Source organism: Balearica regulorum, chromosome 4 (genome assembly GCF_011004875.1).
Source record: "Balearica regulorum gibbericeps isolate bBalReg1 chromosome 4, bBalReg1.pri, whole genome shotgun sequence".
Lineage (NCBI taxonomy): Eukaryota > Metazoa > Chordata > Aves > Gruiformes > Gruidae > Balearica > Balearica regulorum.
This window is the reverse complement of record NC_046187.1, coordinates 73147510-73159570: the sequence shown is the minus strand read 5'-3', so window position 1 is coordinate 73159570 and position 12061 is coordinate 73147510. Positions and strand designations below refer to the sequence as shown.

Sequence of the window (12061 nt, the reverse complement as noted above, 5' to 3'; positions counted from 1 at the left end):
AATGATTTTCCCGTTCTTTCTGTTTTTTGTGATGTATAAGGATGGCAGTACTATAATTAATCCGCTCTTGACATCCGCTCGTGGATGCTGCAACTTCATATAGCATCATAGTTACACACTGCACAACCTGAAATTTTAGCATCTTACTGAAAAACTTGAATTAATGGAGGCAAACCATTCCCCTAGGGCTGTACAGGAGAGACAGGGTATACAGCATGTTGAAAAGAAAAATGTTAGCCAGAAATTTAGTCATAATTCTGAGAAGGAGTTTCTGCTCATGAAAAAGAAAAAGGTTGTGTGCCTGACCTTCCTGGACACTGAGTGCCCCAGCTTTCACCATGAAAGCATTTACAATGGAGTCCCTATTGAACTGGCTAAAGCAAACACAGAGCACAGTCCCTTTGAAGTTGTGTGCATGCTTCTCAGTGCTGTGCCTGCCCTCAGCTGTGCTCATTCTCTCTGGAACAAGAATTGCTAATTTGTGATGGGAAATTTGTTTTTTGGGGGGGATGTGACCCCTGAACTTAGCTTTGCTTTGACAAAAGCACTTTTATCATCTGTGCTCCATTATAGTACTGCATTCAGCAGAAGCACCATCAGTGTTGGTCTGGAGTACAGGCATTGAAAAAGGACCAGAGGTGCAGGCTGGAAAAGGGGAGTGAGGTTTACCCTGAGTTTAGACTCAAGTTCGCACTCAGAGTTTAAGTACCTGCACTCCTACAGCTGTTCCTGGCAGCCCTGAGACTGGGACCACAGAAACATCCAGGAAAGCAGACATGAGCAGTTATGAGCCCAGTAACTCAGAACCATTCAGATGGCAGACTGTGCACCAAACAATTCCTGGCCTTCACCAAAGTCTCACCTGTGGCGTGTCCTGCAGTTTCTGAGTTCGATCCCGTGGTTTTTCCTGGTTTCCCATAAAGGAGGTGTAATCTGTCATGGTTATTCTCAGGCACGTAGGGAAGCAAGTTGCTTGAATCAGGCACCACATCCAGCTGAGAAGACTTCGGGAAAACCATTCAGTGGACTTCAACAGAGATTAATCAAATGGCCCCGCTTTAAAACCCTTACCCAGAGCAGGTAAGTCACTGCTGGAACTCGCATGTCAAAGCAGAAACATCCTTGCCCAGACCCGGGAGGCGCAGCCTGTTCCTCTTTAAATCTGTGCTGTGTGCTGCAGTGCTCTGCATTGTTGCCATGGCAGAAATCTCCCCATAGTAATAACCTCTTTCAGAGAAGGTTAAAAAGAGACAGTGCACATGCTCAGAAATACTGCACTTGTTCTGTTAGCAGTTTGCAGCGGCCATTTCAAAGAGACCATCACAAAGACGAGAGAGAGATCAGGTACTGATATTTTTTTCCTTTGTTAGAGGGGGTGACTTTTCTCTTTCACAGAAGTCCATGCACAGACCTGTCTCTGATCCCAGCTGCATTGCAGTGAGAGACCACCCTGAAGCCTGTTGTGATTATTCCTCGAGATAGCAAATTCCCACGGAATAGCTAAGAGGCAGTAGTTAGATGTGGCCTAAGGTGATTGCTGCACTCGGGGAGCAATTATTTTTGCAGCAGGGCTCACGTACAAAGCTGGGGTGGGTGATGTGTGGTAAGGTACCCTGAAAAAGTTTCACAGCATATCATCTGCTGTGTTTTGTTGAACCTTTCTGGCACTCATAGTCAACTATGAGAATAACCTCTGCTCCTCCTGACCAGGAGGCTTTTGCATTGGGCACTTTCAAAGGAAGCTGGTATTATCCTAATTTACTGTTACTTGGAGACACCCTGCTGTATCCTGTTGCAAAGCCTGGTGTCTTTGATTGTACTGCTTTGATTGCAGATCACCATTAATTAAAACAGAAAAACCAAACCGCTTGTTATGATTTTAATCCCTTTATTTTAAGGATTGTAGAAATAAAGGATCACATCAGATCACTCCTAAATAGTGGGATGGGTAGGAAACCCAGTCCTGGGGTTATAGAAATTACATTACCAGATCTATTTTTTGGTGTGGGCCAAAATATATCTGTGAGTCTACGTGTACGTGTGTGTCTCTTAGTTCTGAACCATCCCCTACTCTTATGTTTAGGCTGAGGTGCACAAAGCAGGGAATGTATATAATGGTGCTCCTTTCCTGGATGAATTGCTGGTTTGCACGTGCGGCAAGTGTTCATGCAGAATTTGCAGCTTCAGATTAGCTGTGTCTGAAACAGTGGATTGCATTTATCAAAGAGCAAGCTTGTTCTGCTCTGTGTTTGTGGCAAGATGGGGAAAACCTTTTCCTTTCCTGCCTCCCTGTATTGCCCTTCCAAATGCGAAATACAAGCTTGTTTTGGGGACTGCTGTACTCTTGCATTCAGCACATGCAGATTTGATGTTCCTACGCAACATCTTTTGCTTAGTATGCACCGACTTAAAAAATCGAGGAGAGACAGAATGTTGTCCTGCTTTCCTGGGTTTAGCTAAAGAGAATTTTCATGTGGATTTTATTGTGTTGCTACAACTTAACCTTATTTGATTCTTTCTTTCTTCCATTTGAACATACAGGAAGGGAAGGTAAACTTGACTGAACTAAGGACCACTCTAGCAGTTTCCTGTGTTCTCTCTTGATCTAAACAGTTTACCTGTTGGGTGAAGAAAATGCTTCAGTTGAAGCCGGTGTACTTATCAAAAATTTTAGCTCTGTGTGAAGAGGAGGTGTTGCTGGACCAGACTATACCTATCTTAAGGGCTTGGTGTGCCTGGCTGTGATGTTCAGGAACAAATGGATGGCTGCAAATAAAGGTCTGAAGCCCAGATTAGGAGGGGAAACAGAAGGTCAAAGAGTTTTGATGTATTTACCATTAGAAGTTCTACCTGTGAATTAGTGGAGGTTTGACAAAAGTCTTTTCCTTCAGCTACTTCCATAAAGGAGTAAGTTTTTATGATCAGTGTGGTACGTAGTTAACGATAATTGTTAGCTTTAGTTATTATTCCTGTGAAAAGAGGGTGCATCAGTAAAGCAAGACAGTGGGTAAAACTGTAATTTCCAGATTCAGGTCTATTTCAGCTCTCAGATCCCTGCAGTTTCAATCTCAAAGTCTAACAGTGAACCAGCTGTCCAGATTCATGTGCTGGTCTGGAACTGTGTAGTTAGAAAAAAAGATTAGAATCACAGAGCAGGCAAAGTTGCTGGCATCCTGGCTTGCAAGTGAAACCCAAAACTATCTAGGGACTTCTGATATCTCCCTCATGTCTGGGGACATTCTCTTCCAGTTGGGTTTTATGGGCACTGCTGGAAAACTTCTGTCCATGCTCTAGATCTTCTGATTTTTTTGTTTTTTCTTTCAAAGGAAGACTGCCAGTGCTTTAGCTATCAGGAACGTTAAGTTCTTTGTAACAAAACCCTTGTATCTGCAATGTTCCTCACTGAATTGTTTCTATCTCTTGATAAACAGAGAAGCACCGTTTCCCAAGATGCTGGCACCTTGCCTTCTGAGAAAAGTGGTCCTTACAGTTCCTTTAGTTTTTGTGGTTGCACTGCTTCTCGTGGAGCCTGTTAGATCTGATCAAGAAGCAGGAACAGCCATACCAGCTGAAAGTACGTACCACCCTACAGTCCTCTGATACTGCTTGTATGGTAGTTTTAATGTTGCAGGACTTCACTGAAGCTTGTCCGAGCCAAACTGTTTTGGAAATGTCTTGCTTATGTTGTTTTAAAACCACAACTTGGGAGTATACCAGTGCTGGTTTTCTCCTGCATCCAAGGCTTTCTATTCTCTTACCCTTGTCTCCTGCCTGTGAAATCTGCCACTTTTCTGCACCTTTTCTTTTGTACAGCTCTCACATTGTGTTAGCCCTTTCTATGCCAGGAATCACCCTGTTTGCCTTTCAGAGACATTATTGGGACTTGCTTTTTTCAACTGACATTGACTGTTCATTACATCTTTCATTCTTTGTAATGTCTACTGTATTGAAGTCAGTAGTTTTTATTAAAAAAATTACAACAAAGATGCCAAGAAAGCACACTTTGTCAAGTCTTGCAGCCTTCAATCACCTAATTCTCCTTTGCTGATCTGTCTTGAGTTTATTTTATGTCATAAATACAATGAGAGGTCCTTGCATCAAGTTGTTGACATGGAAAATGCTGTCCTCTCCTTTTGTCTGTTGCAAATATAACACTAAGGTTGGGTGGTGGTATAACAGTGAAAGAGGAGGTCTTTAATACTGCTCAATGTTTATTTTTTATCTCTTGTTTTTTCTTAGCCAGTTAAAGAATTTGGCAGGCTCCTTTTCTCCAGCAAGCATGATTCCTGCCTGCTGGTTAGCATACAGATCATGAGCTGGAAGCTCATATTCCAGCTTATCAGAGGCATGTAGTAATCAGTCAAATATCAAGTGTTTGCAAAATAGGCTGACAGACACTGCAGGATTTTCCAACATCACTCTAGGTTTCATCCTTTCTTCCTTACCAGACCTCAAAGAGCAAACTTACTCTGCACTCAGAATTTCTCACTTGCGCAATATTTCCTATGAAGTTGTCAAAGAGGCACAGGCACTGAGAAGCAAATAAGAGCATATGTAGAGCCTGATGATTCGAAGGCATTTCATCATGTCTATATTTGTTCTGTCTCAGTACTGCTATCTGTTAGGTCACAGCTTTGTGTTACATGATGATCAAGGCAAAGCAAGACTTGTGACCTTTAGTCTGGATATCTAGATATGGGAACACTATCTGAAACACTGTAATTAGTCCAGAATGCAGCAGTTCTGCTTATCAGCAATGCCTGCTAATGACAGGGCATTGTGTTTATCTGCCGCTTGCTTCACAAGCTTTGGACAAAGCTGTGTCATATTCAAAATTAGAGGCTAGGTGATAATGTAATCGATTTTATCCCATTAACTTTCTATTTAGAGATCAAGTTTGTGAGATCAGGAGACAAGATTAACCAATGAACAGGTTCATGGTTTCAGAGGTAATTTCTGAAAAATCTGAAGATGAGGTTGAAAATGTGCTCAGGGTTGGAGCAAAATGAAAGACTCAAGTTATGGGTTTAGTGTTTCCACACTATGAACTGTGACAAGAGAAGGATGAGGGGAACCGCAATAAAAGTGGAAGAAATTTTTTAATACAGATTTGTTGAAGTAATTCTTTTGTCATTGAGAGACTGGGTGGACCATTATGATGGACTATTTCCAATAGCTGGTATTCTTCAAGAGTACATACATCAATACTCACTCTGTGGACTCTTTTCTGTAGCTGCTCCTCATACTCAAAATCCCCATTTATTCCTTCTACTTAATACTTCATGCCTTATAGTCACGATTCTCTACTAATGCTCTCCTAGGCCGTCCCTGTGTTGATTGCCATGCATTTGAGTTCATGCAGAGGGCTCTGCAGGATCTAAAGAAGACAGCATATAATCTAGACACGCGGGTAAGGAAACATTCAATTTCTTCTTCTTTTTTTTTTTTTTTTTTTTTAATGTGGAAGAAAGTGCTGTGGATAAAAGTAGATAAGTTGAATGGATTTTGCATAAGACAGTCAACTCTACTGTCCTCTCTTCTAAGGTGAGGCCGGGTAGTTACATTTCACCTCTCTACGCAATCATCTGTGGAATTCTTCTTCCTTGAGGTACCAGGGACACTAGGAAGCTTAGGAAAGAGTGAACAGACAGTCATCAGCCCTTTATCCTTCTCTGGCCGAGTTACAGCCATTAGCACTGCTATTGTCATTCCAAATGCTGGGTGCACACCTTTGTTTTTATGTTAGGGGGAGTAAGGTGAGAGCATCATTTATATTTATTATATATCTCCCAAAATGAGAGAGCCAGCTCAAACAAGAAGCCTACTAAAATAAAATACTCCCCTGCACATGCTTTTACTTGTGGGGGGGGAGGCTAAAGGAGGAAACATCATCTCGTAGATACTTTTTACATTGCTCTGATTCCATAATGATGAAAAATGCCACAATGTAGAACAGCATAGGGAACGAAACTTGTTTGGCTTGCAGTCAGTGTGGAGAATTTGCCAAGGTTAGTATCTTTCTTCTGTGAGGGAAGTGGAATCTGCCTCTTGCTACTGCAACCTGCAATCTGTGACTAGCTGTATCCCAGCTGCTGTCAGAGCACGGTGTCTCAGGAGGGTAGCTTTTTCCCCACCTCCTGTGTACCTGTTAGCTGAAGTGCTACATCTACACTCTCGCACAGATTTTTCAACAGAAGGCACTCAAAATTTTTTGCTTTTCTAATCTACGGTCAAGGTTGTTCATAGTTCAAAGCCTGCAAACTGGTACCTTTGAAGAATGGTTTGAGGTAACTCTCAGCAGGGTCCATGATGTTTAGGTGAAAATGCAGGTGCAGGAACGAAGATGCCTTGCATTGTGACATACAGCAAAAAACGAAACAAACATTCCAGCAGAACCAGATTGGTATGTAGCACATTTACAGTTAAACAAAATCTGTTCAATAATTACAGGTCAAATGTACTCTGGGCTTCTTCATCAAGAAATCTCGTTAATGAATAGATCTGCTGAGCACTGTGTACAGCAGCCCAAACAAGATGTTCAGATTGTGCTGTAAGGTGGTTCTAGCACACCTTTTCCTTCTTTTACAAACCTTTGAACTTTTCGCCAGAATTTCTAAATCTTGATTCAAAAATATTTCAACTACTAAAATCTTCTCTGGTTTTCTGGCTATGTTAGTGACCTTTATGACACCTACAGCTTGCAGACCAAGACAGAAGCTTTATAAAATACAGATATCCAAAGCAGGAGTAGCAATAAAAGCCCCAAAGACAGTACCTGTATTTTAATACTTTCTAAAAAATAAAAATAAAAGACAGCCAAGGAGAGGAAATGAGCATACAAAAAAGTTTCAGTTGAGAGGAATGTTCTATTATTGACTATCACAGTTGTAGATTTGACACCAAACCTGAAGATGTGGCTCCATTATATGGTCTTACCAAAACAAGCCTATCGCTTCCTTATCACTTTAAAATCTAAACAATTGAATCCGTATTGAGATCCTCCATTGCCTCTGGACAAGAACAGGCCTATTCCAGTCATTAAATTAGGAATTCTGCCTACACCTTCAAAAGACATGGAAATATTTAATAGTTGAGGACTTCTTGGAACTGCCTTCTTTAGTTTTATTATTCAGCTGTGGCCCAATTTGATGCAAACTGTGAGTTTTAAGACAATTGCTTTAAGCCACATATATATTTTACATTTGACTATTTTAGTCTGTTTTGCTGCTTAGCTGGGCAAATGTTTCTGTCCCTGAAAATACAATTCCCTTTGTTAATATTCCCACTGGAGACACTAATTTCCTTGAAAAACTCTTTTGTTTGCAGGCAAGACTTTTAGATGATGACTAAGCAGCTCCTAACTGTGTTGGAGAGGGAGGGATTCCCAAAGGCTTAGAGAGGAAATTCCCATTTAACTCCTCCTGCAAATCTCACCCTGCAGTTCTGTACAGGGAAAACCGTATAGTTTTATTGCATAACTCCAGAGTTTTCACACTTAATTTGGCCCTGTGTTGATCTGCATGGTGTCTCGCAAAGAAAACTGACTCTAGCATAGATCACATCATAACCTTTTACGGGGACCATAGGCTGCATCTCCTTCCTTTTACAAGACCAGACATGCTTGTAACCTACACTGATGGGATGATCACTTACTGATAGACAACCTGGCTGCATTTTACTCACACGGTAAGAGAAGGGTCACAGATCGCCTCTGGGAGGCTGGCTACTACCCACGCACATACCAGATCTGTTTGTCCCCTGCATACTGTTTTCCACTCTTTCATTGCTGCTGGCCCCAAGGAGCAGGCTGCAGGCTGGATTAGTTGTTTCAACAGCAGTAACCAACTCGGGGCAATCTTTTCTGGGGATATCTGTGATTCACCGCTCAGCCAAAGTGCAGTATGTGGCAGGTGCAGCTCTGATCATGAACTAGGGAGAGGGTTCTTGTACTGCTGGGAGGGAGCTGCTACCATCAAAACCATTCAGCCAGTTCACAGCCAGCTCCCTACTGCATCTTAAAGCTGCTCAAGACAGAGGCCAGCAGGGAGCAGGCCATAAAACAAATTCTGTAAAACAAATCCAGTCCATGGGCTACACAGTTCACTGTAAGTCTGCACTATGGACACTTATTTTCAAAATTCCAACCCATTTTTCAGAGTTAACCAGTGGACATTGCATTACAACTTTAAAATCAGGAACTGTATTTTTAGCTGGAAGTTATTAGCTTTTTTGTAGGTTCAGAATCTGGACCCTGCCCTGTTTGGTGGGGGTTTGGGTGGTTTTTTTGTTTTGTTTTGTTTATTTTAAATCATGCTTTAACCCACCAGGAAGGGGATAATAACAAATCTCTGTGCAAATGTTTTTGTGATCATTCTCACAAAACAGTCAGCAAAGCTGTATTTAGTGCCAGTCATTTTGTTCTTTATTCCTTTCTAAACTGTCAATGGTCATTTGCAATATTCAAAGAATGTTAAGTTAGATGTGCCCATGAAAGTAAAAACAAAGGCTTGAAAACGTTATTAAAGATATATAAGATGGTAAGCAGCCTTGGGGCTTAGCTCCAAAGCTGTTGGCATGCTGTCAACCTCCCTTATTCAAGCCATTGCAAATGATGTCAAGGAGATGGTTAGAAGGTGGTGATTGAGTGTCTTTTAGGTGATTAGCGAAGTCTGATGAGATCTTTCCAGTTTTGCAGGGTAGCTGAAACAATCAAAAGTGATACCTGATTTAATATAGAACCACAGGGCTGTGTCTAGTGATTTATCATCTGGGAAAAAAGCCTGACCAATAGAGCTTTTCCCGTACTAAGAAGGCAGGTGGTAAGCAGGATGTTTCAGCCCAGCCCTGCTCTAAGTGCCTTTAGCTCATGTGTGTCAGTGGATAACACGGCTTTTAAAACACAGCCTTTAATCACGTGGTGATTCCATCTCATATGAAAATCACAACATAGGTAGATTAAGGATGGGTTTCACTGCCATTTAGAGCTGGTAGTCTTCATAATGATCTCTTTTTTTGTGTAGCTGGTTACACCAGTGGGGATAAATTTGGTGAGTGGACTTCCCACAGCCAGTGTGTCCCATGACAATAAGGAGGAAGTCCTCTCTTGGATCAGACTGATTCTCAGATACAGCTTCAGCTCATGATAGACAAACTGAGATGAAGATATGATGTTGATGTCAAACAGCCCTGTGCTCCATCATCCATCTACTGAAGCCACAAGTGCTCCAAAAAGCCAGGAAAACCAAAGTGTGTGTGCTAGAGAGAAAGGATTCCCAAATTTTCCTTATGCAGCCCTGCAGTCCCTTCCCTGCTCCTCAGCCCCTTCTGGCACAGGTAGGCTGGGAAGGTGCAGGCCTTTCTGATTATACCCAGCTCCAGCTCCGAGAAGTTCCCAATCCACCCTCGTTGCTCCAGAAAATCCCTGTGGGCAGCAATGATCTCCTGATATTGATGAACCGCAATTCAACTGGGGGACCTCTGCTTTCACCAGACCCCTTTCCTTAAAGAAGCCAGCAATCTCATCATATGTTTGAACTGTGATGGCTGTATGCCAGCTTAGCACCTATCATCTATTTTAGGCTCCAACAGCATATTAACAATAACAACAGTGAAGCAGGAGAAGTTAAAACAGAAGTAAATATGTTCACTGAGAGCATGGCTGGTTTCTGGAACAGGCTCCCCGGGGCAGCGGTCACAGCACCGAGCCTGTCAGAGTTCAAAGACCCTCTGGACAACACTCTTAGTCATACGGTTTAGTTTTAGGTAGTCCTGTGAGAAGCAGGGAGTTGGACTTGATGATCCTTATGAGTGCCTTCCAACTTGAGATATTCTATGATTCTATGATTAAATTATGCCTTACTTTCTCTGTATAACTTTCAACAGTGAGTCCAGGTTGTAATACTCTAAATTTAATTTTTTGAGTCTGTTCTTAAGTGAAAAGAAAATGTCTGTCAGGTTTTCTGGGGGTTTTTTAAGCCTTTCATGAACTTGAGGGCTTAAGCTCCAGTTTGTGCAGTTGAAGTAAGATTGCAAGACAAATAACTTTAAACAAAAATAACAGCACCCAGACACATACTGAATGTACTGATGTGAAAAACATCAATGTGTATTGGACTGAATTTCTCCATGTCACAGGAAGTATTGCTATGCTGGTATGCCCATTAATCACGCAAAAGCTAAATTATTTTGCAGAGCAGTAAGCATTAACTCTGATTTTTAACTCAAACCTCATCTCATATAACCAATTCCAAATCTTAGGACAGAAGTAAAATGGACTTTTCTTTGAGAGCTAATTAGTTTTACAGTACTGACATTTGGTTTTTGATGTTGCTTTTGTTCCCCACTCTTATAGACAGAAACTCTGCTTCTTCAGGTGGAAAAGAGAAATCTGTGTGACTGTGTAACTGCAAATCTGCTGAACTGAATCCTGGAGGGCAGCTAAGGAATATCACCTGTTCGGCGGTTTTTAAAATGCAGCTGTATAAAATACAGCTTTATGGAGTTCATGTTACAAGCATGTATGCCCCATTGTACTGAGGAAATTGAGAGGCTGTGTCTTATGTATTTGTCTGTTATGTTTGGGTTGTTTTTTTTTTTAAAGAATACCCTCTTTTCACATCTGCTGGGTTGCCAGTAAGGGCTCAATTCAGTAAATCTGTTACTTGGTGTTAGAGTGGGGGAAAAATTTACCTGCTTTGATTTTTAAATCAGAGTTGGCCAAGTGTAACCCACAAGATAGATAAATATGGCCAGCAGTGCTCTTGAGACACTTGCAGCTGTTTTTTGTCTCTAATATGAACATATCTTTGTGGCAACTTACCCAGTTATATTGAGACAGGGAATTGTGGTCTCTGTAGGCTTTGCCTGTGTATTAAAGATGATGGAATTCCTTTCTGCTTGTTGTCTGCACTGTGACCACATTCAGGCATGCTGTAGTTCTGCCAGCTGCACTGAGGTATGTGTCTGTGTTGGGTTTGCATGGCAAGGTTTTGGTAGCAGGGGGGGTCTACAGGGGTGGCTTCTGTGAGAAGCTGCTAGAAGCTTCCCCTGTGTCTGATAGAGCCAATGCCAGCCGGCTCCAAGACGGACCCGCCGCTGGCCAAGGCCAAGCCAATCAGCGCCTATGTGATAACATATTTAAGAAGGAAAAAAACCAGTTAGGGAGAGCTTTTGCAGCCGGAGAGAGGAGGGAGAAGATGTAAGAAACTCTGCAGACACCAAGGTCAGTGCAGAAGGAGGGGGAGGAGGTGCTCCAGGCGCCGGAGCAGAGATCCCCCTGCAGCCCATGGTGAAGACCATGGTGAAGCAGGCTGTCCCCCTGCAGCCCATGGAGGAAGGATGAGGGGGTATAGAGATTCCACCTGCAGCCCATGGAGGACCCCATGCCGGAGCAGGTGGAGACACCTGAAGGAAGCTGTGGCCCCGTGGGAAGCCCGTGCTGGAGCAAGCTCCTGGCAGGACCTGTGGATCCGTGGAGAGAGGAGCCCACGCCAGAGCAGGTTTGCTGGCAGGACTTGTGACCCCGTGGGGGACCCACGCTGGAGCAGTCTGGTCCTGAAGGTCTGCACCCCGTGGGAGAGACCCACGCTGGAGCAGTTCGTGAAGGACTGTAGCCCGTGAGAGGGACTCCATGCTGGAGCAGGGGAACAATGAGAGGAGTCCTTCTCCTGAGGATGAAGAAGCGGCAGAAACACCGCGTGATGAACTGACCACAACCCTCATTCCCCGTCCCCCTGTGCCGTTGGGGGGGGTGGAGGTTGAAGCCGGGAGTGAAGTTGAGCCTGGGAAGATGGGAGGGGTGGGGGGAGGTGTTTTAAGATTTGATTTTATTTCTCATTCCTCTACTCTGTTTTGCTTAGTAATAAATAAGATGAATTCCCTCTCTAAGTTTGGTCTGTTTTGCTCGTGATGATAATTAAAGAATGATCTCTCCCTGTCCTTATCTCGACCCGTAAGTTTTTTTCATTGTACCTTTTCTCCCCTGTCTAGTGAATGAGGGGAGTGATAGAGCGGCTCTGGTGGGCACCTGGCCCCCAGCCAGGGTCAACCCACCACAGTCCTT

At 42.9% G+C, this 12061-nt stretch overlaps 1 protein-coding gene across 1 annotated transcript; it reads left to right on the top strand.

The window, feature by feature from the left end:
• The first annotated feature begins 1234 nt into the window (after positions 1-1234).
• LOC142601788 (NELL2-interacting cell ontogeny regulator 1-like) lies at positions 1235-11372 on the top strand. Its single transcript, XM_075752672.1, has 4 exons — positions 1235-1344; positions 3432-3574; positions 5322-5410; positions 10352-11372. The coding sequence occupies exons 2-4, from the start codon at positions 3451-3453 to the stop codon at positions 10421-10423; spliced, it is 285 nt and encodes a 94-aa protein (XP_075608787.1). The 5' UTR covers positions 1235-1344; positions 3432-3450; the 3' UTR covers positions 10424-11372.
• Positions 11373-12061: the final 689 nt, after the last annotated feature.